The sequence below is a fragment of the Barbus barbus genome (genome assembly GCF_936440315.1).
Source record: "Barbus barbus genome assembly, chromosome: 28".
Lineage (NCBI taxonomy): Eukaryota > Metazoa > Chordata > Actinopteri > Cypriniformes > Cyprinidae > Barbus > Barbus barbus.
In genome coordinates, this window is record NC_136756.1 from 25836757 (window position 1) to 25860679 (window position 23923).

The window sequence follows — 23923 nt, forward strand, 5'->3', positions numbered from 1 at the left end:
TTTTATGAGTCTTCAGACTCATATTATTGCATCCTTCAAATGTGAAAATAATTCATGTACAATTGATGTCAATTTACGTTGAGTCGCAGGTTATTGGTCCACTGGCCAATGACTCTGTATCCTGGATTGGTGGTGTTGGTCATCTGGTACTGAAAGATGTCATAGCGTCCAGGAGCATCACCGTTTTCATTAAACAGAACAGCAGTGCCGGCGCTGCCTATAAATCACAGAGGAAACAGGATTCATATAGTGCTATCATACAACAAGAAACAACATTAATGTCATTAATGTCACAAAACAAAATAAAACTCATTTTCATTCTGATTTCTTGTCTTTGAAGAAATAAATACAGATGTGATAGTAAATTATAGCTGAGAACATTGGCTCTTGAGATGAGCGCAATCACAGCCAGATACAGTATATCATAAAGGGACGTCAGGTTCCAGCTACACTGATCTCCTCCTCTTCCTGTCACTCCTTCTCCACTGAGACTTTGAACATCTTCACTTCGCTCTACAGCCATCTGTCATATAGATGCTCCATTCATGCATACTTTACCCTGCTGCAAGTCATTACAGGCAGTGATATCTGTTTTTTGTCCATGATCAGATTTGAATGGGAAACGCTTTATGCACTACAGACAAACATTCGTCTGTTTCCCTGTGATTGGAAGTGCTTTGAACATGTGTATTTAGTTCAGTCATTAGATCCCTTCCTCCAATTCAGCAAGAGCACATCATTAAACCACTGATATCCTGCTATACTGTTAGCCCTGGATGGATAATCCTATCGATCGCGGGGAAGTCGTGGCCTAATGGTTAGAGAGTCGGACTCGTAATCGAAAGGTTGCGAGTTCGAGCCCCCGGCCGGCAGGAATTGTAGGTGGGGGGAGTGAATGTCCAGCGCTCTCTCCACCCTCAATACCACGACTGAGGTGCCCTTGAGCAAGGCACCGAACCCCCAATTGCTCCCCGGGCGCTGCAGCATGGCTGCCCACTGCTCCGGGTGTGTGTTCACGGTGTGTGTGTGTGTGTGTGGATTTGTTCACTACTCACTGCTGTGTGTGTGCACTTGGATGGGTTAAACGCAGAGCACCAATTTCGAGTATGGGTCACCATACTTGACAATACGTCACGACTTATAAGGATTTGTGTTCTCCTTGTTTGTTCTTTGCTGTATAGTCAGGAAGACAGCTTTATTTGAAATTCTGTGGTGGAAAAAGGACTTATTTTCCATGCGATTTTCTTCTTCGCAATAATGCATAGTGCTTGTTCAGCCAATTCCCTCCAGGCGAGCTTTCACCAAATGTTTGCAAGATGACAGTCACTCTCGAGGAAGTGATTTAATGGGAATTCATTCATGGACAGCTTCACAAACCCAGAGCAAAGTTAGATTTACTTGCCAGAACTTTGGCATTTTCTTTTCTTTTTTTTATCATACTACATTTCAACATTAAATTGAATAGTCTGTAAATAATTGTGTAGGACGGGACTTGATTTTATCAGTCAGGATTTGACTGGACTGTGAAAAATAGCTATGATATTAGTGGCTAATAGAAAATAAATGTTATTTTAAAATTAATTTAAAATTTAAAATTAATTTAGAAAAAAGTTTATTTTTTTTAGAATAATATGCACTTGTGAATTGTAGACAAAATGTTGATTATTTAAATAAAGAGAGTTTCTATAATATAGAATATTTAATGTATAACATTTTAATAAAAATACTTGTATTCAGCATTAAATGATGCATTCAACTGATTAGAAGTTATGTTACAAAAGATTTCTATTTCAAATAAATGCTGCTCTTTTAAATTAAATTTAAATAAAATGTAAGAATATAACATTTAAAATATATTTTATATTAAAACATAAAACATTTAAACTCTTCTCAACACTGATAATAAAAATAAATAAAAAAGTATAATGTAACACTAATTTAAAATTACATTTTAAAATACAAAAGTTATTGTAAATTGCAACTATGTTTCATAATAATGAAATTTATATGAGATTTTCAGCAAAATAGCAATTTAAACTTCTTGTACAGCATAAACCTACTGTACACTTGAATTAAATAGAAAAGAGCTCACCGTTTCCATATTTACATTCACTTTTAGCAGACACTTTTATCCAAAATACTTACCAATAAGGCATACAAAAAAACAATTCATCCTAACTTTCTCCATAATAACTAAAGTCATACGTGTTTGGAACGACATAGCAATGAGTACATGATAACAGAATTTTAATTTGTTGATTAAAATTCAAATATCCAAGGGCAGACTCATGTCAATATGCATGACACTTGTGCTCAATCCAAATTAGCCAGCAAGGCAAAACTCTTTATGGGGTTTAGTTTAGACCTTTGAACATCTTTGGCATCCAGCCTAATGGCATTTCTGATGCCAGTCAGGTCTCATCTTCAGTGATTCTGATTTAGCGTGATGTCGACTCACCATTGAAGTTGACGGCGTGGATGTAGCTAAGCAGCAAACGTCCCTCCACTGGGTCCATCTTATCACAAATGCCCGTGGCTCCCGGGCACAAATCCTGGTGCATGTTGTGCAAAGCATGAGCCATGGCGTAAACCGCATCAATTACAAACTGAACCTTGCCCTCTTGCTCATAATGAGAATCACGACTGATCCGTTCTTCTCCTGGAAGAGAGAGAGAAAGGGTAAAATGAACAAAGTGAAACAGCAAAGTGATGAATGAATAGAGTTAGAAAAAGAGAAAGATAAGAAGGACATTAAAGAGCTTTTAAGGTCAGCTGTCATTGCTCCAAACATCAGTTAACTTGCAAACAGCTATCGGGAGCTCTCACCTGTGCATTTCTTCTTTTCTGGGTCGATTTTGATACCTGGACGTGTCAGTTTGCACCTGAAGTCGTCCTCCCAGAATTCAGCAAACCAGATATTCCTGCGGTTGTTCTCCAAGGATCGAGTGGTAAAGTACTGGTCAAATCCTAATTAAAAAGTAGAAAAATGACCAATTTTATCCTTATAGTGGAATCGATTGTAAAAAAAAAAAAAAAAAAAAATCTACAACAACTTAGCTGAGTAAAACAGCCATCGAGCATGAAAGAAATGTAGGATGGGACTTAATTTTATTTGTCGATTGTTGATTGGATTGTGAAAAGTGAAGGTGGAAGATTCACTCAAACATTTTTGGTTCCCCAAAGAACCTTTCAGTGAACAGTTCTTAAAAGAACTTTTTTTTTTTCTTAGTGTGAAGAACATTTGAATAATATAAATGATAATTTAATTGATTTTAAAAGTTCTTCATGGAACAATCGATGCCAATAAAGAACCTTTATTTTTAAGTCCTAATTTTCTTATAAAAAATTATAAACGCTCAAATGAATTGATCACAATACAAATCACTGACATGCATTTATTTCATGCCGACTTAAAGGATGCATATGTATATTTCAAACCTTCAATAGATGCTCTTTTGGGCAGAATGGTGACGGCACCCTCAGCCACTTCCTCCTGGTCCAGGATCGGAGAGCTCTTGGCACCCCAGCTGTCCGATCCCACAAACTTGAATTGACCGGTCAAATTGGAATTCCTTGCAGCCTCCAGGACCTGCCTGGACAAGAAAGAGCACAACTAAACTATTATACTGAAGCAAGGTCATTCTAAATAATATCACTGTATCTCTTGCAATTATGGAACATTTTAGTATTTCGATCAGTAATTTGATCTGTTCAGTAATTGCCATTCATGTCTTTACAACCACGTACTGTAGCACTTTAGATCAATTTATAACAAAGAGAGAAAGAAAGCAATAGAACGGGTGTCAAACAAACCACTGACAACACCTGTAATTTAGTTTTGTGTCTAAAAAAGCACTTCAGACATTAGATTAACAGCATATTTGGCTTAAACCAACTGTTTCAAATGGAGAATGTTAACAGTTTTCCAATGAAAATAAATGGAGTTCACTTGAATACTGTTACAAAAAATACAAAATGTAAGTAAAATGTGGGAAATGTAAATGTCAATATGGACTTTTTTTTCATATCACACAATTAAAATAGAAAATACAAATAAATTACAAAATTGATCTATTTTAATTCATTGCTTTTAATAAATGTGTAATATTTTCCCATTTATTTAGTTTTTTTATTTATGCATTTTTACATGATACTTGCATAACTGGAGCATGACCAATTTCTGAATATTTTTGCCAGTGAGATGGGTGCATTCCTGTTCAGTATCTGTCAATGACCAACTCTTAAATGATTACATTTGCATACAACTGCATGCATAAACAAATGTTAATAGGATAATATGTTAATATAATATAATTGTATAAAAGTCTCTAAATAAAAGTACCTTCATGAAATTCAAATATCAAATTTTTATTTAGAGTGGCATATAACCAAGTTATTATGAATTAAGCCATTCAGTTATGCATTTGCTTTCAGCACTGAAGACGTGGTTGACAATTCACGCAGTGTGAGCGACAGCTCGTGTTCACAGGAGTGTTTTAATGAGGAGGAAACTTCATATGCACAGACATTCCCCGCCACATAAGCCTGTCAAAAAGCATCAGCAACGAGCCATATGGATTAGAGACAGTGACATCCAAACACAGAGAGGCAAACCGTCACTCGTGAGCATCAATGGCGATAGCAAAGTATTGTCTGAGTTTGTTTGGTACTTCTGAATTTGCAAAGTCAAACATGGAAAAAAGCAAAACAAAAGGGCATTACGCAATGAGAAATGCAGTGTCCTGAAATTTGTATCTGCTCTTATGTATGAAAAAGGTCATCTAAGCTCAAGAGATAAATTGATAAAGACTTTATATAATATTTTGGATTTGACAGAAAGCTATAGCATCTTAGTTAACATTTCGCAGACAGCTTTAGCACTTCCTGAGTTGTCCTAAGGGCAAAGTTGAAATCACAGATGCGATACGTCTGTTACGCGATGCTAATGTAGGAAGGCAGGAAGATGAGTGATTCTGAATAATCAGGTTCTTTAATGGAGTAAATGTATTCAACAACAGGATAAACTGTGTAAACATAACTTTAAGGCACGACGAAGACGACTACTGAACTCAAGGCTTATAAAGAACACAAACTAATGAGGAAACAAGACGATTAATACAAGACAGGTGAAACGAATGAACGATGATAGACTAATAATGAACTAATGAGAAGAACCGGAACAAAACCAAATATGGGCGAACAGGAACCAAACCGTAACAACGTCACACTCTTCAGATGCACAATTATCATTTAAAATGAAGAAATATTCTGTCTTCCCTTGTTATTTCACTGGCAGGTAATTGAAAAGCCAGTGGAACAACAGAACATCTGTACATAAACATTACATTAAATAAACAAAGTTCTTCAATCATGTTTTGGAGACTTAAAGGAATAGTTCAATCAAAAATTTAAATTTGCTGAAAACTTACTCACACTCAGGCCATCCAAGATGTAGATGATTTGGTTTTTTCATTGAAATAGATTTGGAGAAACGTAGCATTGCATCACTTGCTCACCAGTGCAGTTGAATGGGTGCCGTCAGAATGAGAGTCCAAACACCTGATAAATACATCCCAATAATCCACAAGTAATCCACACCTCTCCAGTCCATCAATTAAAATGTGTAAAGCTGCATGTTTGTAAGAAACAAATCTTCATTTTTAAGTTTCAGTGTAAAATGTGAGTCCTCTGTCCATAATATTGCGCTCTATTGTGAAAAAGTCATCTCATCTGAATCAGGAGAGAAATATGCAAGCACCGTTAAGCACCAAGCACAGTTAACAAGCGGTTCGAAATAAATATGCTGGTGGATTTTGATGTGAGAGGAAAACGGGAGATGGATTTTTTCAATGGAGGAAGCGTTATAATGGATTATAGACTGGTTTGAAGTTCAAACACCTCAATGGTGGATTTGTTTCTTCAAAACATTCAGATTTCACTTCAGAAGATGCTTATTGATGGACTGGAGTGGTGTGGATCGCTTGTGGATTATTGTGATATTTTATCAGCAGTTTGAACTCTCGTTCTGACGGCACCCATTCACTGCAGGGAATCCGTTGGTGAGCATGTAATGCTAAATTTCTCCAAATCTGAACGCAAAATTTCTCAAATTCTGTACATTTATAGCCAATTTTCATTTTTGGGAGAACTATTCCTTTAATGAAGAACCTTTGCTTCAAAATATGGTTCTTTAAAAATAAAAAAAAGTTATTTATGTTTCAAAAATAGGTTCTTCAGATTAGTGTATTGAGGTTGGGTTCTTTAAACCACCAATAGATGATTTTCTATGGAAATAAAGAATAAAAAGGTTCTATTATGACATCATCCGTTTCTACAGCCTTGACTTTTAATACCCAAAACATTTTAGAAAGTAAATGAAAAGTTTGATTTCACATGTTACATTCGGAAACACGTTTGAACGCAATTCATAACACAAGTATAAGTACAGATTGTATTCTCAGTGTTGCCACATTGGGTGGTAAAGTGGGCATGACCATAAACTTTCTTATTCTATGGTCTTTCTTTTGATTCTTCTGTCATAACAGTCTGACAGTTTGAAGAGAATCTCACCTGAAAAATAACACTTGACTGAATGGCACACACATTTGAAGAACACTCTACAGCCACCTACTGAGATTGTTTTTTGTTTGTGTATCAGGACCATGCACTTGCAATGTGTTTGCTAATCATACACGTCTGTGACCATGTAATTGCATGTTTCTGGCCTAACGCTGCAGCCATTGTTCCCTTTTCAGGTTTGCTGGTCTGGAGCCAACTCCATTTACATGCAGGAGCATGTATGATGCATTGCATATCAAAAGCGAAGTATCCCATATTGTATTATCACTACATCAAAGGACGTTTGCTCTAATTGCGCATACTTTGCATTTAATATTTGTTTTTTACAAATCGTCCCTAAATGTCACAAATACTAAAAGTTAGTTCAATCATATCAAATAATCCACATGTGCCCTTGTTACCAGTCAACCATTATCAAATCTGTGACAACCTTAGTCTGCTGCATCGCGACAGATGGAACGAACAGTTTGTTCCAGACAGAACAATAAAAAAAAACTATGCAAAAGAGCCACCGTTACACTCCCATTATGCATCTGTTATAGACAAAATCTTAAGATGCTAAATATAAAAATGCAATGTTGCTTGTAAACACTCATAAGTGAATATTGTGGGTTAAACACAGCATAAAATAAGTGAACATAAAATCAAAATTGACACTCTCTGCCTAAGCACTCCTTTCTTTAACACTCCTTAGGGTAAGCAAATCACGCATGCTATTTCAGGGGAAAAACATGTTTGTCTTCTTAATCTTTTATCAAAATATGCCTCTGAAACAACTTTTTTTCAGCTGACATCATCGGTTTCTCTCATTTGTTAACGCCTTTCCTCCAACATCTTCCTCCAACTACTTTCTTAACATGCATTCATGGTCTAAAATAAAATAAAATAAAATAAAATAAAATAAAATACTTAGCAATCCTTCATGGTCTTAATAAAATAAAATAAAAAAATGTAAATAAATTAAATAAAACTACTTTCTTAACATGCATTCATGGTCTAAAAGAAAAAATAAAATAAAAAACTTTCTTAACACTCCTTTACGCCTCCATTTGTTTACACAAGGAGTTTAAATGCACGTATTTGTCAATCAACAACATGCAGCAGATGCAGCTGATAGAATTAAAGCTGTTTTTAACCCAGAATGTTATAAGGCCTTGCTGATCAAACATAAATTAAGCATATCCTTCACTTACTTGATGTCATCCTCATGGGCGAAGATGATGACCCCTCGAGCATTGGGGGTCTCCATTAGTCTCTTAATGATCTTGTCAAACTCTCCTGGTTTGGGCTCTCGTGGGATCTTCATGGACTGAGCGATGCACAGACCTCCTTTGTCACAGAGAAAGAGAGAGAGAGAGAGAGATGGACACCAATGCTGAAATTTTTCTCTCCAAAAATGTGACTCACTTTCTATTTATATTAATGACCGCCATGAATTTCTGGCAGCAGATGGGTACAAATGCATGCAGCTGTCTCTGTCATGCTCCTCTTTGGAACTTTTTGAAATATAGCATATTAATGGAAAACCCAATTTGGATCATTCTATATGCTTCAGTGTGTTTTACATCCATAGACTACCAGCGAACAGAATCCAAACTTTGATGACCGTACGGATACTGTACCTGCCTCTCGAGAGATCTGAATGAAGGCGTCTACTCCACTTTCTCCATAGTTCCCCTCCGACGCTAATGTGGACACATAGTTCCAGCCCAGCGCCTTGACGATGTCCACCATAGCTTGGGCCTGGTAGGAGTCTGGAGGTACCACTCGAGAGAAGAAGTCGTAGCGGTTATGGTCGCTCAGCTCTGGTGCTGTGGAGGCGTAGCTGATCTGAGGAATCTGGATGAAAAAGGAGACGAGATACACGTGCATTTTTAAAGCCAGTTAGTTTGGCAACAATCTTGCTAACATCCCAGGAAAACTGCAATCAATCAATCAATAAAAATTAAATTTATATCTTATAAAACTTGAAGCATATTCTATTTTTAAGTAAATTCTATTTTGAAAAATTAAAATAAAATAGAATAAGATTTTAGATAATATTCTATTTTATAAATTTAGGGTAATAAAAAATGTTTTAAGGACTCTCTTATGCACACTAAGGCTTCATGTATTTGATAAAAAAATACAGTAAAAACAATAATATTGTGAAATATTATTGTAATTTAAAATAGCTGTTTTCTATTTGAATATATTTTAAAATATAATTTATTCTTGTGATGCAAAGCTGAATTTTCAGCATCATTACTCCAGTCTTCAGTGTCACATGATCCTCTGGAATTCATTATAATACTATGAAACAAAAAAAGCGTTTCTTGTTATTATCAATATTAAAAACAGTTGTGCTGCTTAATATTTTTTGTGGAAATCCTGATATATTGTTTGTCAGGATTCTTTTTTAAATTTTAAAATAAAGCATTTATTTGAAATACAAATCTTTTGTAAAATTATAAATGTCACTTTTGATCAGTTTAGTGCAATCTAATAAGTAATCTACTAAAAGTATTAACTTCTTAATAATAAAAAAAACATACTGACGCCAAATGGTAGTACATATTTGCTGAAAATACATTTTAAATGTATTTAATTAAATAGACTTAATTTATCTCGTTTTAAAGATGCTTAGATATTTTGCCTGGAAAACAAGATTCAACAAGATTTAGAAAATGTTTAGTGTCTGAAATTTCCAGCTTACATTTGAAAAACATCATATCACCAATAAAATGTTACAAAACCTTAATCACAAAAGTTGCTCCATTGGCTCAAAATAGTGTTAGCATGCTACTTTATACATTTATAGATCACTTAAGTTTTGACAACAAAATGTGGTAGTGAATTATGTGTGATATTACATCATTTGTCTCTAGCAAATGCAGATGGCTGCTGTTGGTTTCATCATGATTTGTCGCTCGGCCTCAAATACAGTTCACCCAGTGACTGATAAACCTAGATCGACTCCAGCTTTTTATAGCAGGAGAAGTGGAGCAGCGATTGTGTCTCGTCAGCTAATGCGCAGAAGGAAAGCGAGGTCTCGGCATGTGGGTGAGCAGTAGGTGCGTCCTTACAACAGGTAGATGGATGGACGAACAAACCATTTGACAGATTATCCGTGAGGGTAAGAGAGGTTTTAGTCAAATTAAGTTAAGGACAGGTGGAGAGATACAGAGATCAGGAGGGGGGAGGCAAAGAATTAATTTAACACTGATTATGTATGGCGGCCCCCGCCAATGAGACTTTAACCCAGCTTTTCACAATCCTGCACATTTCAGTGTCTAAAAAATCTGACACACCCAATTCAGGTCATGGAGCACTCCACTAATCAACTGATGAAATGAATCAGGTGTGTTAGATAACAAACCTTTATATAATTATTGTGATGGTACCATGGTACTAGGACCGAATATTGACACAGATTTCACGTTTTGATTTGATTCGATATTGATTCATTTGGAAATATTTCAGGTTCGTGCCAATTTTTCGTAAAGGAAAAAATATTGTGAAATATAATTTTAATGAACTTCTATTTCTATTTTCTTTGTTTCCTATTTACATATACTTAAAAAAACTAATTTATTCCTGTGATGACAATGCTGAATTTTCAGCAGCCATTAATTAAGTCTTCAGTGTCAGATCTTTCACAAACTATAAAAAAGACAAAAAAAACATTACACGTAAAAAGAATAGAAAGTTCAAAAGAACAGTTTTTATTTGAAACGGACCGTTGGCTAAACGTCTGATGCATATGGCACACTTTTCTGGAAACACTTCAGGAATGTCGAAGTCGTCATCTGACTGGTTGAATTAAACCGGATTTCCGAGAGACACGAGTGTCGCATTTATTTTCGGTCCGCCGGGAAACAAAGATGCTGTGGTGCCAAACCCCCTTACGACATGGCCGTCGTGTTTACAAATGTGACGATGAACGCTTATCACATCAACTAAACGCTGGATTTTCGAAAGTATGTGAAATATTTAAAGTTCGCGGCATAGAATCTTTAAAATACATCTGAGAGTTTCACACACCGGTCTGTTATTTTGGCGACATTTCCACGCCCCGAAACGTGACGCTATGAACGAAACAAACTGATTAGTGTTATGATTGGTTATTTGACATCATGGGCGGGCCTTGGCCAATGAAACCTGCCATAGATTCCAGACCTTCAGCCGTCAGTCTGAAGGTCTGGCTACGCGAGACTAATGCTATAAGCACAATTCAGTAGTTGCTGGATATTGGTAGGGATGTACCATAGCATCCCCACTAAATTTTACACCCTTTAAAATCATAACAAGCGATGTCCGACTTATAGTTCTCTCCGTAAATATGAAGAGGGAGTTGTATGGAGTCGAAAAGGTTCATGATCTGTACTCCGAAATCCCAATCTGAATCAAAAGAAAAGCTAAGGAAAAATTCGCCAGGTCTTCAGAAAGAACAAAAGAAGGAAAGCACAAGGCCCAGACAGTGTGTCACCAGCCTGCCTAAAAATATGTGCTGACCAGCTGGCCCCCATCTTCACACAGATCTTCAACAGATCACTGGAGCTGTGTGAAGTCCCCTCATGCTTCAAACGCTCCACCATCATCCCCGTCCCAAAGAAACCCAAAATTACTGGACCTAATGACTACAGACCTGTGGCTCTAACGTCTGTGGCCATGAAATCATTTGAAAGACTGGTTTTGGCTTATCTGAAGGACATCACTGGACCCCCAGCAGTTTGCCTACAGAGCAATCAGGTCTGTGGATGATGCAGTCAACATGGGACTGCACTTCATCCTGCAGCATCTGGACAGACCAGGGACTTATGTGAGGATCCTGTTTGTGGATTTCAGCTCCGCTTTTAACACCATTATCACGGACACCCTACAGAATAAACTGACACAGCTCTCCGTCCCCACCTCTGTCCATCAGTGGATCAACAGCTTCCTGACAGACAGGCAGCGGTCAGTAAAGCTTGGTAAATTCACATCCAACACCTGCACCAACAGCACTGGAGCTCCTCAGGGCTGCGTTCTCTCCCCACTGCTCTTCTCCCTCTACACCAACGACTGCACATCTAAAGACCCCTCTGTCAAGCTCCTGAAGTTTGCAGACGACACCACACTGATCTGCCTCATTCAGGATGGTGACAAGTCTGCTTATAGACAGGAGGTCAAGGACCTGGCTGTATGGTGCAGTCTTAACAACCTGGAGCTTAACACGCTCAAAACTGTGGAGATGATTGTGGACTTCAGGAGAAACCCCCCTGCTCTCCCCCCACTCACCATCATGAACATCACTGTGACTGCGGTGGAGTCATTCAGGTTCCTGGGTACCACAATTTCTCAGGACCTGAAGTGGGACATTTAAATTCACTCTATTGTCAAAAAGGCCTAGCAGAGGTTGTACTTCCTTCGCCAGCTGAGGAAGTTCAACCTGCCACAGGAGCTGCTGAAACAGTTCTACTCTGCCATCATTGAATCCATCCTCTGCATGTCAATAACTGTCTGGTTCAGCTCAGCTACCAAATCTCACCTCAGATGACTACGGAGGGTAGTCCGGACTGCTGAGCAAATCATTGGTACAGCCCTCCCCACTCTCCAAGAACTGTACTTATCCAGAGTGAGCAAAAGGGCTGGTAAAATCACTCTGGACCCCTCACATCCAGCACACTCCCTCTTTGAACTGTTACCGTCTGGTCGACGCTACAGAGCTCTGAGCACCAGAACGACCAGACACAGGAACAGTTTCTTCCCTCAGGCAATCCATCTCATGAACACTTGACAATAAACACGGAACACACAACTCTATTATACATTATTTATTCACCATACTTATTTATTTTTTTCATTTCAAATTTGCACATATCAGACCTGTACACACATAATTGTCTATATTATATATTGTGTTTTTGCTGTTTTGTACATTGTCTATTTGGATATTTGTATATTATTCTTTTATTATCTGTGTCCTGTCCTGTTGCTGTCTCTCTGTTGCACTGTGGAGCGTCTGTCACCAAAACAAATTCCTCGTATGTGTAAACATACTTGGCCAATAAAGCTCATTCTGATTCTGATTCTGATATTAACAGGGGAGGAGGTCACAAACATTTTTTTTGCCTATATGTCATGATAAGAGGTAAAGAATGCCTTGTAATATTACAACAAAAATGGTTACATACACATATATTTCAATATTATCGCTTGGGACAACTTAGTAGTTGATGGATATTGGTAGATTCTACACCAAAGCTATTGTATGACTTTCATCACACCTGGTATCTAGTACATGAGGGGAATTAACACAGGTTTGGAAAGATATGAAGATGAGTAAATAACGACATAGCAGAAAAACACCAAAAAAGTCAGATTCTGTCCAAACAGAACAGATTCTCAGAATTAATAGTGTAAATTGTGGTAAATTTCACTGCATCCCAGTTTTGGGAGGGATGATTCTCCAGCTGGACAGGACACTGGCTCAGACAAAGCTATTTAATATTCTGCACTAGTTCATCATGACTCCGTAACGGGACTGTTCAGTGCCTCTCGGCACTATCCAAATCCAACATTTTAATCACAGTAATGGCTCCTGTCTGCCCCTGATCTGTGTCCACGCACCTCACTAAAGCCCTAATTTCTGTTACGTGCATGATGTATATGTGCATGTTTGTATTTATACATGAATTCTTATGTTTTTGAGCATGTCCAACTGTGGGCTGTGTGCAAAAAAAAAAAAATTTGCAAAGGAAATCAAAAGTAAAACTCCTCGATATGTTCTGTCCCTAATTCCTGTTTTAAATGTGTCAAAAACACACTCATAAAGCAATATCATGTGTAATATCCCATTTTCTTCCTAGGTAATAATCAAAACTAAATGGAAATAAAAGATTTCTGATTAGGTGTTATGCCTCTTAGATGTTTCTGTTGAGGAAAAAAAAATCTGAAAATGATTCAGAAGATATCTCATATTTTGTTTGGAATGGCCAAAATAACACAATCTGCAATTGCAAAGTCAGAGATAGCAATATGAACTAATTTCCCATCAAATTCTTCCAAGACAAATGATCTGAGCTGCACTCCACATTCAGTTTATACCGTAGCTCTGTACTCTCGCTGTAATAAACAGTTGAATGAGAACCATCTGAAACATTTATTCATTTAACAGATGCTTTTATCCAAAGTGACATGCAAATGAGGAACATCACAAGCTAATTTTTCATAAGAGCAAACAATATTCATAGTACAGAATGCCAATTTTGAAGTATTAACTAGACTAGTTCAATTACAAGCTAGAAGAAACAGTGGATACTTCAATGAAACATAACTAAGAACACTAATAAGTTTCCAAGTGCAACCTCTGAGCAATAAAACTGTCCTCAGGGAGTTGATCTCTTGTCTGTCTTTTTCTACAACAACAAATCAATCCATCATGTTGTCGCCACTGGTCTCCCTCAAATGACCCGAATAAAGTTCACATAAAGTTTGAGTCGACTCTTACGTGCCCCTTGCTGAAAGTGCATTTATGAATCATTGGTTATAGCCTACAGTTGCAATTTTCTTGATTAATTAGACACAGCAGTTAATTAGAAGCTTTGAGCCAAGACTTCTGCTTCCCAGACAAACATTTGATAAAGGAATTACTCAGCATGTTTATCAAAAACTTTACTTTCACATATTTGTCTTAAACCACAAGCTTGTGAAGTTTAAAAAAATGACTATGTAAGATATTTAGAGCTTAACTGTTTCATGCTTTATAAGACCTTGACTAAATCCACTGCTATAAATAATCTTATAAAATATGATTAAGTCACAAAGCATGACTGCAAATATCCTGACATTGTTTTGTTATGATAAATGCCCCTTGGATGTAGCTTATTATTAGTAGTGTTTACAAACTATTGATCATACTCGAGGTTAAGGATTTGAACAATAAATACAAACATAAATGATTCTTTAAACTTCCAAGTGACTGGACTTATTGGTAACACTTTAGAATACTGTTTCTTACTTACTGCATAACTAATAAGGAATTATTGAAGAACTAACAGGTAATGATTCATTAACACTTAACTCAATACTGTTAACTACTAAGGAAGATGAGTTAACTAATCAGTATGTAATACAATTTTATGATTGTGTTAAGTAACAGTTAGCTAATCAATAACTAATGTATTCTGTCATACCTCCTGAAGAACTACTATTAATTATCTACTATTTAAGGTTCAAGAAAAATAACTATGATAAACACCTCACGAAACTTGTCTGATTCATGAACAAATGAGTCTTTTGAGTCGCTCCTTGTAGTAAATCAAATATATGGAGCATGTGTCAGTGCGCCTAGCGCCAACATCCAGTGCCATTGTGCTTTGGGCGTCCCGAGTTCGAATCCTGGCTCGTGGACCTTTCCTGATCCCATCTCCCACTTTCCTGTCTACATGCTGTCCTATCACAATAAAACATAAATCTAATATAATAGGTAATTTTAACAAATCAGCCAAAAATACTAACTATGTATGGAATTAATGTTTGATTCAATCTGATTAATCATTAAATTAACTGAGTGATATAAGGCATAAGGAGTCATTTTCAGTGATATTATATTGTTGCAAAGCACTTTTGAATTCAAAGATCGCCTCAGTATTTGGACTATGCCTTTCTGTCCCCTGGATAAACCTTGTTTTGAAGGTCTCGCTCTAGCTTGACTCAATACAAATGGTTATAAATCTCTCTCCTGATGGAAGGAAGCAGAAAGAGACAGATTTACCATAAGTCTGACACACAAATTTCTAGAATATTTGAGCAAATGCTTTCACATGCCGTGAAATGAAGTGTGCTTTTTGCCTATTTCCTTAAAAGAATGTTCCAGGTTCAATACAAGTTCAGTTCTTTCGACAGCATGCTGTTGCTTAAATCATTTTATCTCATCCCTCAGTTTGTAAAACAAGCCCAAAAAATCATATTTATTATACATGAACATTCAATGGAACTCAATGGGGCATTTTTCAATGCACAGGTTCAAAAGCACATTGCAGCTTTTAGTTGAAGCACTTATATTAATTCTTCCATACAAAAAGCTGTTTTTTTGGGGGGGGGCTGCAAAGTTGTAATAATCCTTTAAGCGGTGAGACTGTTCTAGGCGGATGAACTTTCACTGTGTTACTGGCATAATTCCTTTGTTTGGATTTTCCTTTATGTAAACAGAGAGGGGTGCATGTGTTTACTAGCAGCACACATTCATAACAGATGTTGAAATAACTGTTCATGCACTTCTACTGTAAATGCATTTTTTCTTTTTTTTTAACTTGGTCACCATTCAAAACTCAACTCTCTTCCTTTAACCATTGTCTGTTGTGCATGCCATGCATCCAACTAATGTAAGGGTGATTTCACGCAAATACATCTGCCTATAAGTAGGACAATCAAATGAACTTCACACTGGCAAGTGAAAACTGTACTGCTGACAGCCTGATAATTTAGTGTTTGGATGAATAATAATAGCAACTGACACAAGAAAAGGTCCACACAAAAGCATTCCCTATAGTTCAACAAAATAGCCACGATTTTCTCAGCTGAATTAACTGGCACAGACATTGGTGCAATTACTGCCCATTTACCTCACAATAATGGCAATTAGAGGAAACTCTGACAGCCAAGGTGCCTGTGGAAACTCAGTTCCTTTGGAAGGACTAATGCAATGATTATTTATTCACAAAGAAACCTGTAGAAATCTTAAATCACAGTATAATCCCTTCATTGACCCGTTGCATGCATGATTAATGCTCAAACATGCACCTCACAAAATGTCCTCAAAACTCTTACTGTCAAACATTTGTCCTGGTGATTTCCTTTCTCTCTCCTTTCTTTAGCTCTTTCTTTTACAGACTCAATTTGAGTTTTCTGAACAGAAGCCAGCAGCTTATTGCACCAAAGGTCCTCTAATTTTGCAGCCAAGAGCCACTGATGTGCTTTCTAGTCCCCCAGACTCTGTTTAATGGCTCAGGGCGAAGACAATGTAATTAAGGCCAGAAACACACTCAGACAAGTACATGAACACAAATGCTTCTAAAAACCCAAGCTTGATTTTACGAGTCAGAAGACAATTCATGCCATGATGCAAGAATGCATGTGGTGGTGATGGCGCAGTGGATAAGACACATGCCTTTGGTGTGAGAGACCCGGGTTCGAATCCACTGTGAGACACCAATGTGTCCCTGAGCAAGACACTTAACCCCTAGTTGCTCCAGAGGCGTGCGACCTCTGACATATATAGCAATTGTAAGTCGCTTTGGATAAAAGCTTCAGCTAAATAAATAAATGTAAATGTAAGAATGCTTTGCCGTAAGGGGTGCAATAATGTGCATCAAACCAGCATTTTTTAACTGGTGGGTTGCAGGTCTGTTCTGATAGCAGAAGTGAATAAAAAAAACATAACAAGACACAACTAACCATATAATCATGCATATTTAGGATAGCAAAATAAACAATCTTATCAACATTTAAAAGAATGGTTCGCCCAAAAATGAACATTTGCTGAATATTTATTCACCCTCAGCCCATCCAAGATGTAGATGAGTATGTAAAAATGTAGCATTATATCAATTGCTCATGCAATAATGTGAATGGGTGCCGTCAGAATGAAAGTACAAACAGCTGATAAAAACATCACAATAATCCACACGACTTCATCAATGCATGAAACAATTCCATCATTAAAGCTTTTTAACTGTCGCTTCTGGAAAAAATACCATAATCCATAACACGCTTCCTCAAATAAAATAAAAAATCGATCTGCTGTTGTTCTCTCACATCAAAATTCACCAATTCAGTTGTTTAGAACTGTTTTAGATTATTTTTGCTTATAAACTGTGCTTGATCTGTGCATATTTCTTTCCTGATTCAGACGTGATAACTGGAGAAAGCAACATTATAGGATACAGGACTCATATTTTAGGTAAAAACATGGTTTGAAGCTAAAAATGTTTCTTACAAACACGCAGATTTTCACTTCACAAGATGTTAATTGATAGACTGGAGTGATGTGGATTACTTGTGGATTATTGTAATGTTTTTATCAGGCACCCATTCACTGCAGAGGATCCATTGCCGAGCAAGTCGTGTAACGCTACATTTCTCCAAATCCGTTCCAATGAAGAAACAAACTCATCTACATCTTGGATGGCCTGAGGGTGAGCACATTTCCATTTTGGGGTAAACTCTAAATTTGAGGAGAACATGCTTACAGCATCTTTTGTTGTTCAAACTCAATTCATCCATCACTTGGTAAAAGTTAATAATATTGGCAACATGGACAGGTTATGTGACAAAAACTATGAAATGAAAATATGACAAAGACTACATTATGAGATATTGGCATAAAGCCAGGTGAGAACAACTGCATTAAATTGTCATCTTCTGCAGTCGGTTTCTCTTTCAGCTGAACTGTCATGGTTTGAATAAAATTATTCTGGGCAAGTTTGTAAAGTTAGATAAACTTGTGACATGTTTTAGCTGTAAGTGCAGTAAGCGATTTCTGACAAACACTGTTGATATTTGACATCACCAAAACAAACATGTCATACTAAAATAAAATTATTATAAAATATATAGACATCGAAAAATAACAAATTATAACAACACAACATATTTACTTCAAAGATTTTAATGAAAATTAAATTGAAAACAGAAAATATAAACTAATTTAAACTATCAATAAAAAGTGATATTAAAATAACCCAGAGGTATCTACACTGCTTATGAAATGTAGTCAGACACATTTTTGGAAAGCAAATATTCATGCAGTTGTATAGAAGCATCTGCACAGAGAATATTTCAGACCCAAGTTGTTTCCATTTGAACATTTTCACATGCAAGTATAAGCAAAACCGCCAATTCAAAGATGTACCTTTGAATTTCAGTAAGATTTGTAAAAATAAATAAATAAATACTACACTTTAAATTAAATTTAAATTACTATTAGACAGACTAAAAATGCATCTCAAAGGAGATCAGGAGTCCGTCCTGCAATATTAATGCTGTTTGAATTTCCTATCAGCCACATTTTCCTGCTTGGTTCGCCTTAATAGGCTAGAGCTTTAAAGAAACATATTTGTTGTCTATAAACACAACATGCTCATGTTGAGTTAAAAAAAGAACCCCTGTCCCACATACAGTGAACTTCTTTGTTTTATAACCTCATGTGATTGTTTTGGGGAGGGGCAGTCAAACTCCTGTTCTACACGTATCTGAATCTGCCCCATAAAACTAAGAGTCAGCGAGGGATCTCTGCAGAGTTTTATGCCACATAAAGATGAGCCGTTAAAAATTGAGTACCTGAAGCTTTCATGAGCCAGAGCAAGAAAGTCTTATCATTAAAAAAACATGCGATTTGTTACCGTGTCCCATCCAGCCAGAACGGCCACAGAGACGACATATACAATTATGCAACTGCTGCACTGCTGAAGTGCTGATTTTTACTGCAGTTCATGCAGACTGACGGGGCTTATGTACTGCTTTCATTGGAAGGTCTGTGACCGCTCGCTCTGTAATCCAAATGAGTGTGTGTGTGTGCGTGCGTGCGTGTGTGTGTGTGCGTGCGCCCGCGTCTGAGAAAGATGTTCAAGCGACTCTGAGAAAGACATGTGTGTTTATGTGTGCACATGTATGACTCCCAGCATGCTCTGTTTCTGAAAAGGTGCACTGAAGGTCTGTGCATGCTCATAGATGTGTCATCTTTCTCTGTTAAGCGGGAAGGACGTGCCGTCTTTAAAGCGAGCATCTAACAGGGAGAGTCATTACCGTGGGGTGAAGTAAAATCTCATTTAACTCGCCCTGACTGTGGAAAGCACGAGATACGGCCCCTCTTGTGACTCTAGCGTCAAGAAACACAGAACTGAAAACTCATGCTGCATCCCAATTCACAAACTATCTGTCCTAAAACAGCATGTGAGATTAGAATTAGTTCATCACAAATTATAGTTCATTGAACAGTGTGCCAAAGGTTCCTGGATGGATTTCGAAGTGTGCATTGGTGCATGTTTTGTTTGGCTTACACCCACTGCAACCCCTGCATGAAAAGAAGAGTTTGTGACAGTGCTATTTTTTTATTTTTTCAGCTGTAGAAACATGGTGCCAAATACAATACGTAAATGTAATATATAACATAAATTGCACTGTATCAAGAGTGATATAGAGTGATAGATTGCCATATGATATCTATAAGGCAATATATAATTTTCACATATAGTAAGCTACATGCATTCTCTGGGTAGATGAAGATGTAAGTTTATAGCATGTATAAAATCCCCATAGTAAAATTTGGGAAACGTAGCAAGGACATCAGTAGTCCATGTGACATCAGGGGTTCAACCGTAATTTTACAAAGCTACTGTCTTCCGCCATTTTGGAGAGTACCTCAGAGCACAATCAACATAATCAGCATTGTTTACGTTCAGTAGACAGCGTGTGCATGCTGAACGTAAACAACGCTGATTACTTTGATTACGTTTTGGGATACTCTCCAAAATGGCGGAAGACGGTAACTCGGGGAGAAGAATTGTTGAATAAATTATGTTATTATTGTTTTCTTTGCGCACAAAAAGTATTCTCGAAGCTTCGTAAAATTATGGTTGAAACCCTGATGTCACATGGACTATTTTACCGATGTACTTATACGTTTCAGTGCCTTGATCATGGTAATATCCTTGCCATGTATGGAGGGTCAGAGAGCTCTCAGATTTCATCAAAAATATCTTAATTTGTCTTCCAAAGATGAATGAAGGCCTTACGGGTTTGGAACGACATGAGGGTAAGTCAGTCCTGGCGCCATGGGCGGGCAATCGGGGGGCCTGGCCCGCCCTGTGATTCACTAGTGCCCGCCCTGGACGAGCTTGCTGAGTAAAGAAAACGCTCTACTATTCAAACATCAGTAATTATTTATTTACCCTTGCATTGCGAAAAAGCGGAGATCTGTCTCCTCCTGGCTGTGTGCGGCGCGTCAATCTGAAAGGAGGCGGGGTGGAGTTATGAGCTTTCGCTGAGCGCTTGAGGATCCAATGGCGTTACGAAATTTTACTGACAAGGTCTTTTTAATGATTGGCACTGGTTAAACATTTTAAAACCCTCTGATTTAAAATAATGACGAGATATTAAGTATGGATAATTTCTGACTGGGCTAGGGTATGGCAACTCCTGAATAAAAATGTGTTTGGTCTGATTTAAAAAAAATTATAATTTTAAACGTATTTGATTGGTTTGTCGATAGTGAGCGCGGAATTGTTTGGTTGTTTGCCAAGCATAGAGGTAGTTGTAATTTTTTTTTTTTTTTTTTTAAATGCTGAGCGATCTCGTGTGGCAGTGCTATGGATATACAGCGTTTCTTTAATCAAAAACCACCAAAGTTGGCAGGAGAGGGCAGCAGCGATGTAACGTTAGGCGAAAATGTAAGTGACTTAATATTAATTACTTGTTTAGTGAACTGTCAAATGAAATCAGTGTCACCTTTTCAGTCGTGATGGTATTCAGCACTCTTGGTCGTGTAATGTTGTTTAACTGTATCATGTTATAAAAACTCCACATTTCTAAATTTTATGTTAACTGAGTTTAACTCACTTTGTTTGCTGCGCTCATTTGTTTCTATTTCTCCTCGAGAGAGCCAGCGCAGCCTTGTTAGCGTCATTACATTATTAACTGCACTATCGATCGCCATTTAGACTAAATGATGAAGAATCATTATTGCGTTTTGGTGATTGTTATTGGCGTTTTAATCAGGCTAGGCTATTTGTCCGGTCGGGCAAGTAAAATTCTTTCAGTTGGTCCAATCCTTACGACTCCTCTGTTGTATTGCGTCAGTGGAGTGGTACATCAATTCTTCCTCGTTTTTTGTCCATTTAATTCATAATTAATGATATTATGCATTGCAATGAGGTTGATGTAATTCGAGCCCCCCTAAAAAAATTAAATGCCCGTCAGTGAAATTGTGTCTGGTGCCGGGTTTGGGGTGAGTAATTAATGACAGAATTTTCATTTGTGGGTGAACTAACCCTTTAAGGTTTCAAATTATTTTTTAACTTAAATGTTGACTTTAAGGGAATAGTTCACCAAAAATGAAAATTGTCATTATTTACTTGATTTAATTTAAAACTTGTACAACTTTTCTCTGTGAAAACACAAAAGATTATATTTTGAAAAATGTTTCAGTGTTTCATTCTATTTTTGTCTGTTCAGTGAAATCAATGGGGTTCAATTTTGTACAGACCTCAGTGTTCTTGCAAAAAGTTTTGCATATATAAAACCATTATTTTTCAAATTTAATTCAAGTTGATGTAACAATGTTTTGACGTTTGTTAGTGCAAAGAGCTCAATTTGCAAAAAAACTGTTTTGCATTTCTAATTCAAGTTTGTGCACGGTAAAAAATAAAAGGTTGAGGAAAACGTAAAAGTTTAAGGCAACCAGCCTCAGCAGATTTTTGATTTTTGAGAAAAAATCTGCTGAAGCTGGTTGCCTTAAACTTTTAAGTTCTCTCAACTTTTTATTTTTTACAGTGTGTCATAAAATGTCTTGGTGTTTGTCAGTGCAAAGAGTCCAAAAGCAATCATATAGATCATTCCAGTACTCTATGCAAGAGTGTGCATAATGTGCAAAATGTGTGCAAAATGTGCATATTGTGCTATTGTATATACTGCAGAAATAGCACGAGTAGTATGTAAGCATACTATTGCAATCAACGCCAGCATCTCATTATTAAAAACCATATGCTTTACAATCATCAGTGAAGTACATACTTTCAGTGCATAGCAGAAGTATGCATATTGGGACACGTCCACAGATTCATTCCTGTCGCAAAGACTCGAATAAACACAAAGATTGTCCACAAACAACAGGTGTTTGGTGTCACAAACATCAAAGAAATTTCCAGAACCCGAGCATTGTGCTCACAATCTGTCTCATGATATTTTCATGATGTTTCTGACACATCAAACACATCTTAATGATCGACTGTGTAAAAATATCAGCGAAACAACAGGCTTTTCGTATGCAAAACATGGGCTAAATGGCTGTTTGAAACTGTCCCAAGCATATTTAAACAACAAAAACACGATAAATGGAAAGAGGTGGCTGTCCAACCTTTGTCCACGCTTCAGCAAGCAATCTGTAGACTGGAATAATCACTCACGCTGATGCAGTGCCCCTCATCATACAGACGCAAAAAGGTCCGGTTAATGAAGATCCACTATACCACAGCTTTTGTTCCGCATTCGTTTCAGACTTTATTCCACGTGTGTTTAATTAGAGGGTTGGCTACAGACAGCTGTCCCCACAGACACAGCCTATTGTCTAACACCTTTCTGTCATTTACAACAGCACAATGGGATAACTTCCTGGGAAATTGAAATGCACTTCATGGTTTTTGTGTTTTTTAAATGAAATTTGAATTTCTATGAAATCTATTTGGGAAAATTCAATAAAGAAACATTGTAAATATAGACAGAGTGAACTGATCTGTACATTTACAATGTTATACCATGGTACACTGATGGAATAGATGGTAAAACCATAATACTTTGGTATACTATGGTACTGTATTCATATTAAAGACAGATGTAAAATGTTTACTTGAAATCCCCCCTGAGATTTTATGTTAATATTTCAATAATTTATCTACACATTTGCAAGTCTGCAGTTCTCTAAAGTTAATAGTAGTAGTAGTAATAATAATAATAACAACAATGTTAATCATATCAACAACAACAACGATAATAATAATATTAATAATAACAATTATTATTATTTTATTAGTGTTGGTGGTAGTATCATTTTTAACTCTAAAAATTATGACAGAAATATATTATTGTCATAATAATAATGGTCATTATTATTATAACCATAATAATGCTAAAAATAAAATTATTATTTTTAATAATATTATTGTTATTATTATTGTTGGTAGTAGTATTTTTAACTTTATAAATATTATGACAAAATATATTACTGTTATAATAATATTAATACTTAGTATTAGTATTATTAGTGGTGATGGTAGTAGTATTTTTTAACTTAATTATAAAAATGACAATGGGAATATATTACTGTTTTAAATTAAAATAGTACTGTGAAATAAATAATTATTTGATAATTAAAATGATGAAATGCAGCAGACTATACAGTTATTTAAGTAAATTTGTAGCCTTTAATTTGCTAAATTGACAGATATACTGTGATCATGCAGTCTAATTTATATATTTTACATTCAATATAATTAATTTTTACCTTTCTATCAACTCACAAACCCTCTGCAGTGCCTTCACATTCTTGAAAAGAAATTATTGAAGAAAAATGTGTCCAAAAAATATGTCAATGCCATAACTACACCGT

The 23923-nt window shown here is 36.5% G+C and overlaps 1 protein-coding gene across 1 annotated transcript in view; it reads right to left on the reverse strand.

Moving 5' to 3' along the window:
• LOC306848142 (metabotropic glutamate receptor 6-like) overlaps positions 1 to 23923 on the reverse strand; it is a gene marked incomplete at both ends in the record, with an annotated part of 37026 nt that overhangs the window by 8908 nt on the left and 4195 nt on the right. The window contains 6 exons of the mRNA XM_079382510.1: positions 78 to 217; positions 2459 to 2659; positions 2827 to 2967; positions 3439 to 3593; positions 7773 to 7908; positions 8202 to 8418. Of these exons, the coding sequence (XP_079238636.1) occupies positions 78 to 217; positions 2459 to 2659; positions 2827 to 2967; positions 3439 to 3593; positions 7773 to 7908; positions 8202 to 8418 (990 nt within the window). The remainder of the gene's footprint in view (positions 1 to 77; positions 218 to 2458; positions 2660 to 2826; positions 2968 to 3438; positions 3594 to 7772; positions 7909 to 8201; positions 8419 to 23923) is intronic.